The sequence below is a fragment of the Colias philodice genome, chromosome 19 (assembly GCF_061535455.1).
Source record: "Colias philodice isolate Cphi_HAF_F1 chromosome 19, ilColPhil1 Martin Lab GWU primary, whole genome shotgun sequence".
NCBI classification, from domain to species: Eukaryota; Metazoa; Arthropoda; class Insecta; order Lepidoptera; family Pieridae; genus Colias; species Colias philodice.
In genome coordinates, this window is record NC_143104.1 from 903,666 (window position 1) to 922,945 (window position 19,280).

The 19,280-nt window shown below is 33.3% G+C and overlaps 1 protein-coding gene across 2 annotated transcripts; it reads right to left on the reverse strand.

Annotated features, from left to right (window-relative positions):
- Positions 1-1,310: 1,310 nt before the first annotated feature.
- LOC149479706 (terpene synthase-like) lies at positions 1,311-18,446 on the reverse strand. 2 transcript variants are annotated; one of them, XM_089707598.1, is made up of 9 exons: positions 18,367-18,446; positions 7,318-7,472; positions 6,456-6,597; positions 5,775-5,895; positions 5,121-5,260; positions 4,368-4,394; positions 4,190-4,283; positions 3,044-3,171; positions 1,311-1,924 (listed from the first exon to the last, which is right to left on the reverse strand). In XM_089707598.1, the coding sequence occupies exons 1-9, from the start codon at positions 18,394-18,396 to the stop codon at positions 1,847-1,849; spliced, it is 915 nt and encodes a 304-aa protein (XP_089563724.1). In that variant the 5' UTR covers positions 18,397-18,446; the 3' UTR covers positions 1,311-1,846. The 2 variants fall into 2 exon arrangements, with proteins under 2 accessions (XP_089563724.1, XP_089563725.1); XM_089707599.1 differs by lacking the exon at positions 18,367-18,446 and adding an exon at positions 8,346-8,399.
- Positions 18,447-19,280: the final 834 nt, after the last annotated feature.

Here is a 19,280-nt window from a genome sequence, read left to right on the forward strand (position 1 = left end):
TAGGTTTTAGACAAAGCGGGCATAACCGCGGGGCATAGCTAGTTTGACAAAGTTACAAGTGGTACCTGATCCGAGACACAATATCCGGTATAATATGAACTCAAGCTACGAACGACTTGTCAATCGATAGAGTCGTAACTATTTGTAATGAACTTAGAAGCAATTATTTCGAAGATATGTAGCTCTCATTGGAACTTGTGTTGATATCAGCCAATATTGTAGACACCAAATGTCGTGTGTTTATTAGTTTCATTTCTATCTCTGGACACATTTTCCGTATGTCATAGACTTATTAGATATTTGTTTTTGTTTTTCGTTCATATTGAGAAGAGATTGCCGTTAGCACAACTACGTATAGAGTCACGAATGTCGTATTGATAATTATAAAATAAAACTAAATAAATAATTGAACCAATAATTACCTATTGGCTATTACTAAAAATGTAAAGGCTACAAGCGAAAGAGATAAAGCGAGAGAAAATATATTTGTAATATTAAACTGATAAATAAATAAGCCAATAATAGTTTTATAATTCAAACAGAAATGATACATTGAACGAGGTCTCATTTTCCTTTTTAATATTTCACAGATAAATAAACAATTATTATTTAAAATTCAAACAGAACAAACAAAAGAGTTAATATTTGTAAACAACCTTTAATATTAAACGAGGCAAGGCACATTCAGCCATGCGCAGTAAGACCATTCAATACTAGGATTCCTGTTTCGATGATATCTCTAGAAATAGGTTTTTCACGCATTTTTATTCGATTGTACAGGGGAGGAATAAAACTGGACATTTTATTTATGTCTTGCTGTTTTTATTATGTTCGATAGCCTCATACATGTTTAAAAAATATGCTGTTGAAGAATTTATTTATAGAAACAGTCAACCATTATTACTTCGTACGTATATATAATAACTACTATACTAGATTATTATTTACTATACTAGATTTCCGCCCGCGGCTTCGCCCGCGTTTTCAAAGGAAAACCCGTATAGTTCCCGTTCCCGCGGGGATTTCCGGTATGAAACCTATGTGTTAATCTAAGTTACCCTCTATATGTGTGCTAAATTTCATTGTAATCGGTTCAGTAGAATTTTCGTGAAAGAGTAACAATCACACATCCTCACAAACTTTAGCATTAATTATAATATTAGTAGGATATTGACTTTGGTGCATAATAATTGTTGTTACTGCTAGGGTCTCTAATATGGTGCTTATTTTCACTCGATACAAATTTAAAAAATGACTTAAGAATCTCCATTGTTTTTGCGAATGTTGATTAGGAATAAAAACAGTGTAGGTAGTACGAATAATTTATTAGCTCTAATAAAAAGACACATAAAAACAAATTTAAGAAGCTTCACTCCGCTTTATATAACACTATTATATTAATATTTAATTTTTCATGCGTCTACCAGTTTTGTACAATAAGTAATTAAAGTACCTACATTTAAATAAAAAACTTTAACAAAGCAGTCATAAGCTCTTTGAATATTAATGCGTTTTTTTAATCTCTACAGTGCCAGTAACGGACAGGAGGTGAAGTGTAGAAAAAACTTATCGCGAGGAGGAATTTGTTCTAGAAAAATCAAATATTTGAAAATAATAAATTGCGAAAGTATTTAAAACATATTCTTAATAAAATAAAATCATAAATATTATAAAAATTCACTTCGCAAAATACAATTTTCTCTACGGAACATATCTAGGGATCGTACAGTTAAAAATATCAAGTTCTCACTATCCCAAAAGAATAGTCTAAAAAACCAACTCCCCAGTCGCTCAGCCGCTCTTTTAGCGAACCTTCTAGAATTACTAAATAAATATCACATTAAAATCACTTGGAAGTCTGTTCCCAAGTGAGGAGCTGATCCATTACTGAAAGCATAGCTGGGTTCCCGCCAAGGCGCGCGATCTGCGAATTAGTAAAATTAAATTATTATGAGTACAATGTTTTAGTATGAAATATTACGTATTTTTTGTTTATAGTGATTTATAGGTCTATAATGTTGTTCTTTATATTATCTTCTAATACTTTTCGTAGTCTTATGTTTACGTCACCCACCTCTCTTAATAAATATCCCGTTTTTAACTATACAGGGTGTCCCACTGTTGGTATACTAAGCTCAAAGGAGGTTATAGTTTTGCATACGCTGAGTACGTAAAAAATACTTATAAAATTCCAGACGTATTTTTTTTTCAAATAGATGAATTCTTAAAACTCTATGTTGTACACCCAAAACAAGCAACCCGCCCAACTTTGCCGTCCGCATGTCAGGTATCGTTTAAGATTATGTTTTCATAGACAAAATGCTCACATTAGAGAAGCGGTATATGCCGGCTGCGCGAAGCTACCGAAGAAAACATGGATTTTCAGGAAAAATTTAGCAAAAAAATTTTGACGTAATTTTGTTGTTTAAGTATTTTTTACGTGATCAGTGTATGCAAAACTACAAGGCCCTTCGCGCTTAGTATACCAATAGTGGGACACCCTGTATAGTGAACTAGAGGTCCGCCCCGGCTTCGCCCGTGGTACATATTTCGCAATAAAAGGTAGCCTATGTCCTTTCTCGGGTATCAAAATATCTCCATATGCTCCATATATAATATACCAAATTTCATGCAAATTGGTTCAGTAGTTTAGGCGTGATTGAGTAACAGACAGACAGACAGAGTTACTTTCGCATTTATAATATTAGTATGGATAGTCTACATCTGGAAGTGATCGCTGTCTAGTAAAACATATTTTTCTATATACTTAGCCTTCCTCGATAGATGGGCTATCTAACACCAAAATAATTTTTCAAATCGGACTAGTAGTTACTGAGATTAGCACGTTCAAACAAACAAACATACAAACTCTTCAGCTTTTTAATATTAGTATTGATTAATTTCATATTAAGGGTATAATTACACAAACCATTATCACAGAATAATATTGTAATACTGTGCCAGTATAGTGAATTCTACCGCAATCACTCAATACAATCTACCTTACCATCTATACTTTATAAAATACTTTAAAAAAATTTACCTCTTCACGAATATCTCGATCCAATTTCCGTAGAACCTTTCGTGTATACTCCATACTGCCTAGGTCTTCTAGAAGCTTCACGCAAAATCGCTTTAAATTTATGTCTTGAGTACGTTGTTTCAATATATCTGGATAATATCTTTAAGGAAATTTAATAGGCACTTTTATTTATAAAATATATGTTGAATTACATATTATTAAATATACAATTTATTACAATTAATCAGGCTTTTTTACAATTATTTTTTTGTAACTATATTTTAGTTATATTGGGTCTGTACAAGAAGGAAAATTACTGATTATTGAAATCTATTGAAGAACCAATGTAGAACCATAATTAAAATTACACTATATTTTCCAATCTCTTTTGTATTCTGTTCTATTTCCAATAACGATCTATTTAAACATTTCCAATAAGTATTTTATACTCTACATCTTTCTATTTCATATTAAACGTTACAATAAAGTATGCAACTTCAAGCGATCGTTAGCTGTATTCATACTTCAGATAATTGGACCACTTATAGAGTAACCTACGTTGAAAAGACGAACGTCTCTACGTTTATGAGTAAAATAATAAGAGTGCGTTTCCATCAGAGATGTTCTATGCTATAATGCTGTGGATGCGTTTGTTATCTTATCATATTCATTAATGCACATAGAGTAGCACAATTGGAAACGATCTCAGCTAAATAATTATGTTATTTTATATGGAACTAGCTGTGCCACGCGGTTTTACCCACAGTGCTCCGCTCCTGTTGGTGTTAGCGTGATGATAGTCCATAGCCTTCCTCGATAAATGGGCTATTTAACACCGAAAGAATTTTTCAAATCGGACCAGTAGTTCCTGAGATTAGCGCGTTCAAACAAACAAACTCTTCAGCTTTATTATATTAGTATAGATATGCTTTGGATGCATGCTTTGGATGCATGCTTTGGATGTGTGCTATGGATGTGTGCTATTTGCAGAGCGCCTGCTATCTTCATACTATCGCATCGTCCTCGCACAGCAAAGTGGCACTAATACCAGTGGAAACCATCACATAGTTTCATAGCATTTTCGTAGGACAGCTGCATAGCACACCTCTGGTGGAAAAGCACCATAAATGATTTATTTCTTTAAAAATACTCATTTGAAAAGGATACTCAGAACTGCTGTGCCTTTTAAACTTCTTGCTGCATGGATGATTGGTAATGTGAATTTGCCTTCTGTTAGGTCCATGTAATAGTCGTTTAGAATCTGTTAAAGTGAAATTGGTTAGACAAAGATACATTTAAAATACATATGTATTAATGTATTTTGATTGTAAAAATAGTTAGTTACCTGATCAGAAGGTCGCTCTTCTAGTTTCTGAAACAAACAAATTTAAGTTCTATACAGGGTATAATCGTTAAGTGTGCACAGGCGATTATTCCGTAACTATTACAGATATCAAAAACCTTTAAACTGATATTGAAAGTACTTAACCCAATGAGTAAAATGGCCATAATAGTACTATATAGTACTTTCGATATCAGTTTAAAGTTTTTTGATATCTGTAATAGTTACGGAATAATCGCCTGTGCACACTTAACGATTAAACCCTGTATAATGGGTCATCGATGTCCTTTATCCTGTTTTCAAACTAAGATTTTAATCAAACATGAACTGTCTCTCTGTTGTTCTGGTTAGATACGTAGAAATTATGTATTATATTGCATATTATGTATTATATTTTCTCTATATATTACTAACGTACCAATTACGACTGTACCAAAGAGTAAAGAGCGAAATACATTAATAATACAACAAGTCAATAACTGCGTTAAAAACAACCGACTTCAAACTTGCACTTGCAACATTTATAAATACAGACAAAAATGCTCATAAAATAAAAACTACTGGGCCTATCCGAATAAAATTTTTATGGGACCAATTCGACACCATCCCGCATCGAACAAAAAAAGAATCACGTAAATCGGTTCAGAAACCACGGAGTAATCGGTGTACATACATAAAAAAAAAAAAAAAACATACCGGCCGAATTGATAACCTCCTCCTTTTTTTTGAAGTCGGTTAAAGAGAAATAATCCTTACCTCTGGCTGTGAGATATTACAATAGTCGTCTCTCAGTTGGAAATACATGCCAAGCTTCCTCCCAAACGCGCCATAGTCGTTGGTATTTGAGCTCCCTAGCTGCATCAGTCTGGCTGCTAAGTTGAACATTTCTCCCGTCTCTGAAATTATTAATTAATAATATAGCAATATATATGTCGCCGTCTATGGTTGAATCTGCTATTTGATTGTATGACTAGCGCGTTCATTTAATGATGACGTTTTATCAAATAGCAGATTAAACCAGATGACTACTACTTAAAAACAGGGTGTCCTGCCGACAATATTGGTGTCACATCATGTGTATAGTGTAGTTTTATGTTTTTTTGCGTACATTTACATTTATTTATTTATTCAATTAGACTTCTTCGAGAAGCACTTTTTTTTTATAAAGTAAAAGGTACGTGAACAGGAGGATTTTTTTGTCTGTATTCTTTATCGGATTAATTTCAATGGATGATCTAATTTTAATAAACTTTCACTGGATTGAACAGCAGAGTGCAGATTAAGTAAATGAATCTCAAACTCCAAACTGAAACATTATCTATAGTTGAATAATTTGAGATAAATTTAATTCTTTGAGAAGAGTTTTTGTACGGTCAGCGGAAACATTCGAAAAAAGTTATTTCTACTTACTTTGCCTTAGCATTTCCATATATTCTTCTTCAGTGGGACAGATAAACATATCTCGCCAATATATTTCCTTTCCCTGGCCTCGAATTAGTTCTAGAGATTGCTCATTAAATATATCCAGAGCCTGAAATTCATTATTTATTTAATGTTATCAGATTACTCGTTAATTTGAAATGTACACCGTTATTTAATTATTGTTATGTCCTTATTTATTTTATTTCGCTAATAACGTTTACATGGTAAATAATTATATTACGATAATTAATTTATAATTGGATATAAGTGGAGTCCCGTTTCACATACAAACATGTATTTTGTAATGTGTAAAATTTTAATGTTTTTCGAAAATGTGTTTTAATATTATTATTTTTTCCTTTTTTACATAATTTCCTCCTCCTTATTCTTTTCTTCATATTTATTTTATGTGTCTTTATATATAAGTATAAAATTCTTGTGTCACAATGTTAAGTACGATACTCCTCCGAAATGGCTGACCGATTTTCATGAAATTTCGTGTGCCTATTAGGTACATCTGAGAACTTGCCAATATCTATTTTTCATACCCCTTAGTGATTAGAGTAAGGCAGAACATTTGCCGGGACATCTAGTGAAATTCAGTATTTGTCTGTAGTAACACATGTATACGTCAGAAAATTCATACGAATAAAATCAGAAATGAATTACTTCAGGATGATATTCCCGGCACCCTTTCATGACCAACAATATAACGTGTAAAGATGCATTTAGTGTCCGGAGTACACCAAACACACAGTGGGCTGCTGGAATCCCTCGTCGTATATTATCTCCATCTTGGATATCATCAGCTCTAGAAACAATGAAAAGTTATATTCGACTAGATTTCCGCCCGCGGCTTCGCCCGCGTTTTCAAAGGAAAACCCGCATAGTTCCCGTTCCCGTGGAATTTAAAAAACCTATCCTATGTGTTAATCCAAGTTACACTCTATATGTGTGTTAAATTTCATTGTAATCGGTTCAGTAGTTGTTACGTGAAAGAGTAACAAACATCCATACATCCATACATCCATACAAACTTTCGCCTTTATAATAGTATTAAGATATTGAAATTAAAAACGACAAGTCAGTGAAATGTTATAATGCTTTGTGTAACCTTCATCGGCGCAAAGTGGCTAAAGAACTGGACATTCACTAAGTGAAAATCATTTTAATTTCCCAGTCAAGGCGTTCTACGTGCCTAGAATATTTATTTAACGGTACCGTTTAAGAATTACTGCCCAAATAACATGAGATTATTAACGAGAAAATATAAAAACGTTTACATATTAATATGAAAGATTATAATTTGTTTATTTATTATTTATTGCTCCGGGAATGTTACAATAAAACTTAACCTAAGACTACATTCAAACAATTGACGGTCTTATAGCTATCCAGCGATTTCTTCCAGGTAATCAGAAGAAGGTTGAGATAGAACCACGTCTGTTAAATAGGTTAGTGCCTCAATGACCTCACTTTATAATATGTTTTGTGTCTATGACAATATTGAAAATACTAACTAAATACTTACAAAAGACTAGCAATGTGATACATATTAACTATCTTTAAGACTTCATTCATCTTCTCATCGGATACTTGCAACCAATGGTTGAAAGCCTCAGCGATGCGCCTGCGCATGTTCTTACTGGAAATTTCTAATATATGCGTGTATGGTTGGAGGAGCTCCTGAAATATAAGTATAAGTGTGCAATAAAAAAATTTTCATTCATTTATCTGTACTAATCTATACTAATATTATAAAGCTGAAGAGATTGTTTGTTTGAACGCGCTAATTTCGAGAACCACTGGTCCGATTTGAAAAATTATTTCGGTGTTAGATAGCTCCTTTATCGAGGAAGGCTATAGGCTATATATCATCACGCTAAGACCAACAGGAGTGGAGCGACGGGGGTGCAGAAACCGCGCAAAGCAGCTAGTTCAATATATTTGAAGTTTTAAGTTTACGCCTCTATAATATATTGTATAAACTATATTGGGTTGCATTTGGCTAGTAATATAAATCTAACAATAAGTTTAAAACAAAATAATATTCACTGATTAATTATCTATACTATTATTATAAAGAGGAAAGGTTTGTAATTATGTATGCATGTATGGTTTTCACGCATAAACTACTGAACCGATTTCAAAAATTCTTTCACCATTAGAAAGCTGCATCTTCACTGAGCAACATAGGCTATAAAACATGTAGGTACACCGGGCGAAGCCGGGGCGGACTGCTAGTATTCAATAATTTAAATATTTCATGTCTTGATAGAGAGCCAATGCGGTACTTAAAAAAAAGAGTAGGCGTAGAACATACTTTCGCTGTTCTAGGTGCGTTCGAAAAGAGTCTATGCAATGTTTTAATACTGAACATCACTGAATATGAGTTTTCGTTTACACTAAAAGATCACGTCGAAAGAATGCTCTTGATATAGCTCTAGCTCTATGTTCTGGTCTAAATGCACCGTTACGAGGCCGAATCAATTCAAATATGAACTATTTTTTTAACTTATTTTACATTTAAATAACAATAAAAAATTAATTAAAAGATACCTCCTCCAAATGAAGCTCTCTTTTTTGTAAGCCATGGTGTTAATAAAAAAAAACACAAAAAACATATTCAACTTAACGTCTGATTCTTACAAGATTAAGATAAGGTCATCGGTTACACAATTTAAAATGTTAATTTTTATTTTGTGGTTAGCTATCATAAAGACCACTTAAACACCAGATAAGTAATTAAACAACCATGTAGCTAAAATGTAATAAAATACAATACAATCTTAACTGTTTTATGTTGAGAACGTTTTTGACTTTGTAATAACGTGGATAAAAATTATTTTCAACTAGCTGTTGCCCGCGACTTCGTCCGCGATTACGTCGTTTTAGGTCATTCGTCGTTTAAAAAAAATACGTGACACTTTATTTTTGAATGTTCTTAATTGTCTCTTATAAAATTTAACTACATTAAAATTGAACACTCTGAAAATCTTAAAATCGGAGAAAATTGAAAATCTGAGGAAAACATGAAGGAATGTGATTTAAATTCTACATTACTTAGTATTTCAAATAATAATCTAAATTAAATGTAGATTAACAGTTTGAGCGCACCGTTATAGAATATGTACCTAAGTATTAAATTACGTTAGTTTACATAGTAACAAAACAAAAACACGATGACATTCTTTCGCGCTCGGTACCACAAACTAAGCATGTTAATGGTACGTGGCCCGCGTCACTTGACCCCCCGCGAGTTCCCCTCCTTTGCTATGCGAAAATACATTCGTCGCCCTGCTGTAGGAAAAATTGTAATACTGTGGCCTGGGCGTTATACACGCCCAGGAAGTTCCTGAGTGCCGATAGACGTTCGTCTATCGGCATTTATAACAATCTTATATTAATATCACCATCTTGAGGAAAAGCTTCTAATGTCGATTTAAAACTGCATACATACGAATTAACCTGATGAAACATGTTCTAAAATTGTGAAATGAGTTCAGTTTTAAATTCGAGAAATATTGATAATTCTTGTATTCGACTATTCATTGTAGTCGAATACAAAATATATTTAAAGAAACTTAGGTTGGCCTTCAGGCAATAGGGATCCTATCAAATGGTAAACTTGACCTTGTATCTTTAAAGTAAGCATGAAAGGACCTTCTGATAATTGTTGAGCACCAAAGGATCATTTGAAACGCACTACTATAAGAGCAAATATTGTCTAAGAACTGTTTAGATTGCACGTCATGTTCCTCTAAAAGTAGTGATTTCAAAGGTTCCGGTGTATCTTCAAACGAAAGCCGACTCCTTACTCCACTTTAAAGCATTACAAAAATAACATACTACGTTAATATCGCCTATACAGAAGATGATCTGTAATCAATTGTGAGGTTATAAGAAAACCCACTTTTATATTTGTCGGACCACACCACCGAATTCGTAGATTGATCTTCTATGTTTACCTCTAAGTCATTAAGACTATGCGAAATCTGTCTGCAGTATAAGAGGGGCCTCTCGCTATTCGTCCGTTTCCAGAGACCGAATAGTTTCAATTCTTAATCTTTCATTAAACAAACTTAATAATCGTTTTTGTCTCAATTAATTGTAATATTCGCGTCCCTACTCTAGTCATTGCTTATGCTCATGTTCATCTTCAAGAGATCGAATAATATTATGGTGCACCCTATCATTTGTCAAACGGTCTTCATATTGAGTAAAAGTTTCAGATTCTCGAGATAAAATGTGACGGCCGTGATCAGCTGTGAGACGTTATACCCTCTCAGTGAAGGTTTCGGTCTCACGGGATAGTACATGCCGTTCGCGGTCAGCTGTGAGCCGCAATTCTCGTTGTGAAGCGGTTTCAGGTTCTCGGCATAACACATGTTGTTTTCGGCCTAGAGTATACCTCTAACGATTCTTGAGAACTCTTATTTCTCATTTTCTTAGCTTTGCTCGAATTTCGAGATAAAGATTTTTTAGGTGGCACTGATGCATGAAAATAAAAATAGAGTTAAAACGGACTGAGAGTGTTATAGACAAATATAATCAGAAAGCTTCGAACTCCTAAGCTATCGGAAGTTACACGTGTTATTGTGAGTCAACCATAAAAGATAGACATTTATGATGTCGGGAGATATTTTTTATATAATAAGGAGAACATTTCTTTCATACATGATTTCTGTGTAGCTTTAACCATTAAGGTTGCACACGCGACGAAAGCTTAAAAATGGAGTTACTGCTCTGCTCAGGAATATGAAAAATAATTGTACCAAGTTTCGTTTAAATCCGTCGAGTAGTTTTTGTTTCTATACCGGTTATACGGACAAAAATTTTACTGTTTGCTTCTTTGGCATCAGTGTCGATCCCTAATCACCCCGTGATAGTTATTTAGGAAATATATTTCATGTACAGATTTAATATACCTAAGTATACATAATATATTTAGATTCCAATTTCCATGTAACGTTAAATTCGACTATACAATAACTAACAGACAACGCAGGTTACTCTCGTTTCCGTAAGTTGAGGCGGCTACATATTCGGTCCTCATAACATCACTTATAGTGAACGAAACGACAGCGCGGTTTAATTCGATGCCAACACCATCAGAAAAAAGGAAATATTTTTAATTGTGAAAAAATATTATGATTTACACTATTTTAATATAAAATATATGGCTGTGAGTGTGTAAAAATAAATCCAGCTAGTTTCACATCACACTTATGTTTATAATTAGCTATACGACATGAAAATATACATATTAATTACCAAGCAATAATCATACAGGTAAATACTGAACAAAAGTATTAACAGTCAAAGTTTATTTTTACTAACATTTAACAACACCCATGTAAATGATGAAGAAATGATAATTATCAACGAACTAACCTTTTCTATAATACTTAACGCAGCACATTTTTTAAATTATCTTGCTCAACTCTGCTCAAAAATTTGAGGGTTTTGTTGGAACTGTAATGTGTCAAAACTATGATATATCTAAATTACGATACAACTTGCGTGTGGAAATGCTCATTACAATCAGTGAATTTAAAGAATAACTAACAACAACTATTCAATTTTATTGAGCTGATGAATATCTTTTGCCTGGAAGAGATCACCGCCGCCTAATAAATATACTGTGTTTTCTTATAAAATCGTAACATAATTTCTTTTATCTACTAAATTTTAATAAATAAGTTCTTTTTGTTATTTTTATCTAAAAATGATCTTGAGCTTATATTAGGCAAAAGTATACATTAACTTTTTATAATTTCAGGACCGCACCTTAAATGGGGTGCTCGGAAAATATGCCTACGGATTATTAATAGAGAAATGATACCTACACAACAAAGTTATGTTGATTCCATTTTATTTATAAAATATAATGAAAATGGGCAAATATAAAACATATTATGTAAAATGATTAAAAATAAATAAATGAAGCAACTACGATTCAAAGAAAACATCTTTTTCAGTGTGAAAATGCTCTAAGCAATCCTGGATGATGAGTAGGTATAATATCATGTACTCTCATCCCAGTACGGTCGGTACCTCGATAGCCATAACGATAAATATTATAATCAGATAACAGCAAAGTCAGAATAAAAATCATAACTTGTACAGTTGTGAGTGCAAAATTTATGTTTCATTTGGCAATAACATTTTTTTCGGTACTAAAACGTAGTAGTTTGATATGTGGTTGGCTGCCCCTCCTCTCCTTCCTGAAAAATATCCTCCAAAATTACCCGAGATACTTCCAATGATTGAACCATACGTTGGACATTAACTTCAGTCAAAAATTGACGAAGCGGATGATTACTAATTTCCACTTAATCCTTGCTGCCCTGCTCTTCATCATCAAATCATCAATTTTCAAGTGGTGTTGTAAAATTGTCAGCAGAAATAGTCTTCCAAAGGCGATATAATTTTATGAACATTGAATCTGTAAATAAAAAATCAAACGTTAATAATTGTAAATCAATAAAAAAAGCTACTTACAAATAAAATTTTATCAACAAACTACTGTTCCCAACGCACCTCAAAATCTTGTAAAAGTCAAAAAGAATTCATCATTTTATTATTTCATTCTAAAAGTGTAATATAAAACCATTATAAAACCAATAAAAAACATGAATTGCTATCATTATAAAAATAAATACCTATAAAAGTAACAACTTACCTTTTGTGGGAACGCATGGTGAAAATTCACAAAACACGAAGATTGAATTTGATATTTTTGGTTTTATGACATTTATTTTAATTTTATTTATTTATTTATTTATTCAAATGCTTTATAAATATAAATTTATAAATAATAAATTTATAAAGAATAGAAACATTCGATCACGCAATTATGTGGGTTCGAGTCCCGCCTCGTGATCGAATTTTTTCTATTCTTTATCTATACTAATATTATAAAGAGGAAAAGTTTGTAAGTATGTATGTAAGTATGTATGTAAGTATGTATGTATGTATGGTTTTCACGCATAAACTACTGGACCGATTTCAAAAATTCTTTCACCATTAGAAAGCTGCATCTTTACTGAGCAACATAGGCTATATTGCATTTTCAAAAAAATTAGAGATCCTTACCAAAAATGCAATAATGTAACCCAAGGTGTAAAAAAATCCTCAATAAAACTTCTGTCATCGCGTGCGCTGCGGAATCTATTGAAGATAGAACAAAAAAATGTTCTACGGTATTATAGAATGGATCAATATCTACAAGAAAGTCCGCGATACCATATGTCCATCTTCAGTAGTTATGTTACTACAACAACTTTTTTACGTTTTCAAAGTAAATAGAAGTGCCGACAGTAATCAAACCATGTTATCCATACACATATATTAATCCTTATCCCATTAAATGATGTTTTATTATAGAACAAAATACTTTTTAAATGAAAAGAATTGGATATTCCATTCAAAAGATATAACGAATTTTTAAAAGTGTCAATCTACAGAAAATAGTAGGTATACTCTTCGAGCAGGCCGTAGTGCGGGGGTCACGGAGGAATTCTACCAATATGCGTCTAGACGGAACACAGTGGGGTTTTGGTCGGTAGGAATCCGACATAACCCACGGCCCCTCCCCCGGAGGCCGTGAGTATCTATGAAAGATTTCCCCACTAAAACAAAAAAAAAGGCCGTAGTGCGGGACGGGGTAAAGGTGATTTTCATGTGATTAAAAATTAAACCTATAGTCCGACCTATAGTAGACTTTTCACTGTAACGATATCGCTATCTATGCGGGTGAAACCGCAGGGCATTGCTAGTAAATTTATAAAACACGAAGATTAAAAATGTAACCAATGAACACAATCAATATTAGATTAATTGTAATGGTGTCTAGTTTGACTTAAAATAATAAACATCTACCCTCACTTTTAAAAATGTAGTATATTCACACGAAATATAAGCGCACCTTATAGGGAAGGGAAGATATGGGTTAAAGAGTTAAATAAATAACATGATTATATTTAAATTATTAATTTTCAACAGTTGTTCAGTAGTGATAACATGTAAATTGATTTGATTTTTACGAAATCTCATAGATGGCGCTGTTTCAAATTTGTCTTTATACTACTAAATTCATTAAACTGTTTCTCTGCCCAAATTACGTAAATGACATAGTTTTTATTTTGTAAAGCTAGATAATAGCATGGCTTACTCGAAACCAACATTTAAACATGAGTCTTTAGATTGTACGCTGTCGTAGTACACGGAATATGTAAGAAAAATAAAGGTTCACAGCTCCTCCCGCGAAGGTGATATCATGATAATATGTTTAAACTATCCTCACCCGACCTCTTAGGAATATTCATGCAAAATTTGAAGTAAATCTATGCAGTACTTTCTGAGATTAGCCCGGAAATACATACAGACAAACAGACAAACAGACAAACCGACAAACAGACAAAAATTCTAAAAACTATATTTTTGGCTTCTATATCGATTATAGATCATGGATCAAGTATTCTTTTAAAAAAATATTCAATGTACAGTTTTGACTTTCCTACGATTTTATTATATGTATAGATATTACGATTTAAGGCTTTGTCAGATAGGACGCGTATTTTAGCGCTGCGTAGTAGCGCTACAGCGTCCTGTTTTAACGTCGCGCGAGGCTTCGTCAAACAGAACGCTTTAGCGCGCGTTAGGACACAGCAATTGATATTATTAAAGCTGCATGTTGTTTACATAATTATTACTTACGAACAAAACAAGGTACAGCGATATTAACTCCGGAGTCGGAAGAATTTTTTACTTACCAGTTTCATTAATTTCTTCTCCGATTTGTGCCCACAATTTTGCCTTCATTGATATATCTTTAAGTTTATATGAACTATCCTTCGTATTATATAAGCATGGATATTTTCTAACCAATTCTATCAAATTTTCGGTCATTATGCATTATTTTATTATTATTTTACGCCTATTAACTCCGACGCTAAAATAAAATTTGTAAAAAAATACAACACCCGACGTTAAAGCGTCCTAACGCCGCGACAGAGCGTTGCGTACTGCTAGCGCCGGCGCTCTGTTTGACGGTATTCTACGATGGTAGTAGAACACATCTTAGCGTCATATCGCGGCGTCAACTTAACGCTCTGACGCGCGCTAAGTACGCGTCCTGTCTGACAAAGCCTTTAAGTTTTAGTACTTTTAAAAAATTGGTTGTCTGTAAAGTCGGTTTACTGACGATAGTTGAACGTGACAACGTCCGATTGTGCTTCTTTGTCGCTCGTTCCGCGCTCTCGCTTGCACTTCAAGCCTTACATGGAACGCCTCAGAGCGAGGTAACGCCGCATGAGTCATGTTTTTTCGTGCGTGCAGCCGGCTCTATCGAATTATAAGACGTTGTCACGTCAAAAATATAGTGACAAATGTAAACGAATCTCGTATTGTTATTATCTATTTGCGATTGTTTTTTTTGACGTGACAACGTCTTATAATTCGATAGAGCCGGCTGCACGCACGAAAAAACATGACTCATGCGGCGTTACCTCGCTCTGAGGCGTTCCGTAAGGCTTGAAGTGCAAGCGAGAGCGCGGAACGAGCGACAAAGAAGCACAATCGGACGTTGTCACGTTCAACTACGGTCAGTAAACCGACTTTACAGACAACCAATTTTTTTAACTACATTACAATTAATAATTTCTAACAATGTTGAAAACTATAGGCCCTAGAAAAGATCCCTGTAGAATTCCTGAGGAAATAACATCACATAATTATCGATATAACTTTGTATGTCTATCAATTGATTATAATGAATGAATGAATGAATGAGAACTTTATTGTACACACCAAATTACAGACATTACATAAAATGGAATACACATTAATATATAAATTTTGCAACATAAAGAAATGTATACTTATTATATTATAATAATTATAACAAAATAAATACAGATAGGAGAAAATACATAAATATATAAGGTCATCACTTAATTAATGTAAGGAGTAACGAAATCAAATGCTAAGTAGAAAATACCCGTTCTATTGTAATTACTTAATTAGTAATTACCATAACAATGTGATAAGGAAGTATTTAAATTAATTTATCAGAGTCTTAATAACGTAAAAAAACTGGTACAATGGTATTCTAAATTATTGCTTCATAAAGAGCTTTTATAGAAAAATTATTTGCGTTTCTTTGTTTGCGTATCTTATTTTCTTAACATTATTTTTGTATACCATAAAAATCCTGAGCCTTCCTTTATGTAATGTTCAAAAGCAATAATTGATCCTACTAATTCAGAACACTCCTTATTTTACATATCTAAACACTAGATTTCCGCCCGCGGCTTCGCCCGCGTTTTTAAGGGAAACCCGCATAGTTCCCGTTCCCGTGGGATTTCCGGGATAAAACCTATCCTATGTGTTAATCCAAGTTACCCTCTATATGTGTGCTAAATTTCATTGTAATCGGTTCGTTAAAATTTGCATGAAAGAGTAACAAACACACACACACACATCCTCACAAACTTTCGCATTTATATTAGTAATATATAATTAATATTAGTAAGATAAAACAGAATTCACTACTACTTTTTTAGCCTTAAATATTTTCTATGTTTAAAAAATTTATAGTTGCCGTATTTCAATAAGAAGCAACGGTCGGACGCGAGAAAAAATTGAAACCTTTGAACTCGTTAACACCATTAATAGAATGTTTTTATTGCTTTTGAATAAATTAGATATTATTAGTTATTGTGTATTGAGATTATATTTAGTTTAATACTCCACGTGTAAGAGAAATATTATTATCACAATAGGTAATTATAGATACATTCTGAGGAAGGCAACTCTCAAAGGTACTAAATACTTGGCTATAACATCATCACGCTAATACTAACGGGAGCGGAGCAATGCGGGTAAAACCGCGGGGCACAGCTAGTAGTAATATATCGAGCTTAAATATAACAACTTAGCGATATCCATGGTGCTTGGATTGAAGGTTATTCAAATGCAGTTTTACTTAAGGAACATTTTTTTACTCACACACTTTTCCTTTATTGTAAACTAGCGGTCCGCCCCGGCTTCGCCCGTGGTATATATTTACGTTTTTTCTACATAAGAACCATCCTCGTACTTCAAGGAATATAATAAAAAAATAATTATCGAAATCGGTTCAGCCGTACTCAAGTTATGCGCTTACCAACACATTTTGGGATTCATTTTTATATTATAGATACTAGCTGCGCTCCGCGGTTTCACCCGCGTGGCTCCATTCCTGTTGGTCTTAGCGTGATGATATATAGCCTATAGCCTTTCTCTATGAATGGGCTATCTAACACCGAAAGAATTTTTCAAATCGGACCAGTAGGTAGTTCCTGAGATTAGCGCGTTCAAACAAACAAACTCTTCAGCTTTATAATATTAGTATAGATTATCATTTATGATTTATATAATATCTACATATTATTCTAGAATGTATACGGATAAAAAAGCATTTGTGCTAGTTCAATCTATGTCTTTGCCAAACTTCATCCAGATCTAATCTACAATTTTTCAAAAAAAAAAGAGTTAAAAGACCAATCCTTCGTCACAAACTTTCACGTTGATAATAGTATTAAGGTCCTTTTTCTAGTTTAAATAAATGTAGTTTACAAAACGTACGTATTTGCGGAAGTCGGAACACGTATCGCAGTAATTCAATATTTATTCATGGAAGTAAAGGCTATACAGAATTTTATAGCAACGTATATAAATGCGAAAGTTTGTGAGGATGTGTGTGTGTGACGTGTGTGTTTTTTAGTTACTCTTTCACGCAAATACTACTGAACCGATTACAATGAAATTAAGCAGACATATAGAGGGTAACTTGGATTAACACATAGGATAGGTTTTATCCCGGAAATCCCACGGGAACGGGAACTATGCGGGTTTTTCTTTGAAAACGCGGGCGAAGCCGCGGGAGGATAGCTAGTATAATAAAAAACTTGAGGGGTGTCAAGGGACACCCGGATGGAACGAAGTTTTAAGTTAGAGAGAGACAGACAGAGGAACACGCGCACGTCGCACAGCTTAAAACTATAGCAAAAAGTGTCGTAACTTTTCGTCCGTCTAGCCTCTTTCGCAACGCGCGATAAGGAACTTCGTTCCAAAAATGCATCGCCAAATGTATAAGCTAAGCGCAAATCTCGAGAACGGCTGAACCAATTTCACTAATTTTTTTTATAATATATTCCTTGAAGTACGAGGATGGTTCTTATGGAGAGAAAACGTTAACATGTACCACGGGGGAGCTGGGGCGGACAGCTAGTTTACTTATAATTAATCCCTCAGTCTCTGAATCACAGACACAATAGAAAATCTATTGTGTCGCGGCCCGATCGGGCCGCTCGGTGGTCAATGGGTTAATGGCCAATGTCACAATTAAATACAATATAGATTTCTAGTATAATATAAGTTTTTAGTGTGTGGAATTTTGAGAGTTTGTATCCAAAAAGATACCATTTTTTAGATTGTTGTATTGTTGATATAATTTATTAGCTTTTAATTTTTATACAAAGCAGACGAAGCCGCGAGTGAAAAGCTAGTAAACAATATAATATGTAATAATTACCTCCTCTAAGTGTAGGCTCCCATTACTCATTTTACGTACGAAACGTCACTCAAACCACAGATAAATAAACACTTGCGACCTCTTACACTGTTTGCTTCAAAATGAGTAAATTTTAATCGGTTATCTACCTTTTGAATATTAAACCTCTGTTTTTCCTTAATTTGGTACTTGGAAACTACAAACGTAAGATGTGAGATTTCTTTACTGTGCGGATTTTTTCGTAAAGATTCGAATTTAGTAAGTAATGAAGTCGGTTAAAAAAAGACAGATAACAAAAAGATATATACTTACATATAAAAAAGATAATGAACAACCGCTTTCTTGGAAGTCTCTATAATCAGACGTCAATGTAACAAAGAAGGAAATCTAGATGGTTATTATTTGAATTAAACATTAAAATAATTTGGAAAATCCAAAAGTGCCTCATAATTTTTTTTTAATAAATATTTATTAATTATTATTTTTTTGTTTATTTAATAACAATTAAACCACATCGAATCAGACCCTGAAAAATGAAAGGGTTCTATTCCTGAGCATACTCAAGCGTAAGAGAAAAAAAAAGACTCGATTAGTAAAGTATTTCGGTCGCTATCGTGTTAACAAGAAAAAGGATCCGCACATACAGACACACGGACGTCCAAGACAGAACTTTTTTAAACTGTTTTTTAACTAGTTTAAATAACAAAAATGACATCAAAAATATCATGAACGTTAAAAATAGTGTTTTTTCTTAATATGTGTGTGTGTGTATCTTACAAGTGCAATGTATGATACATAAAGACATTTTAAGTTTGAAAAATCAGATGTTTTGCGCGAAGTGACAGTAGTACCCACCTCAACGCTTCGCTTATGAGGCGTGCAATAACATTTAATTTAAGCTACATAAATTAAAATATATTATACCTATATATACG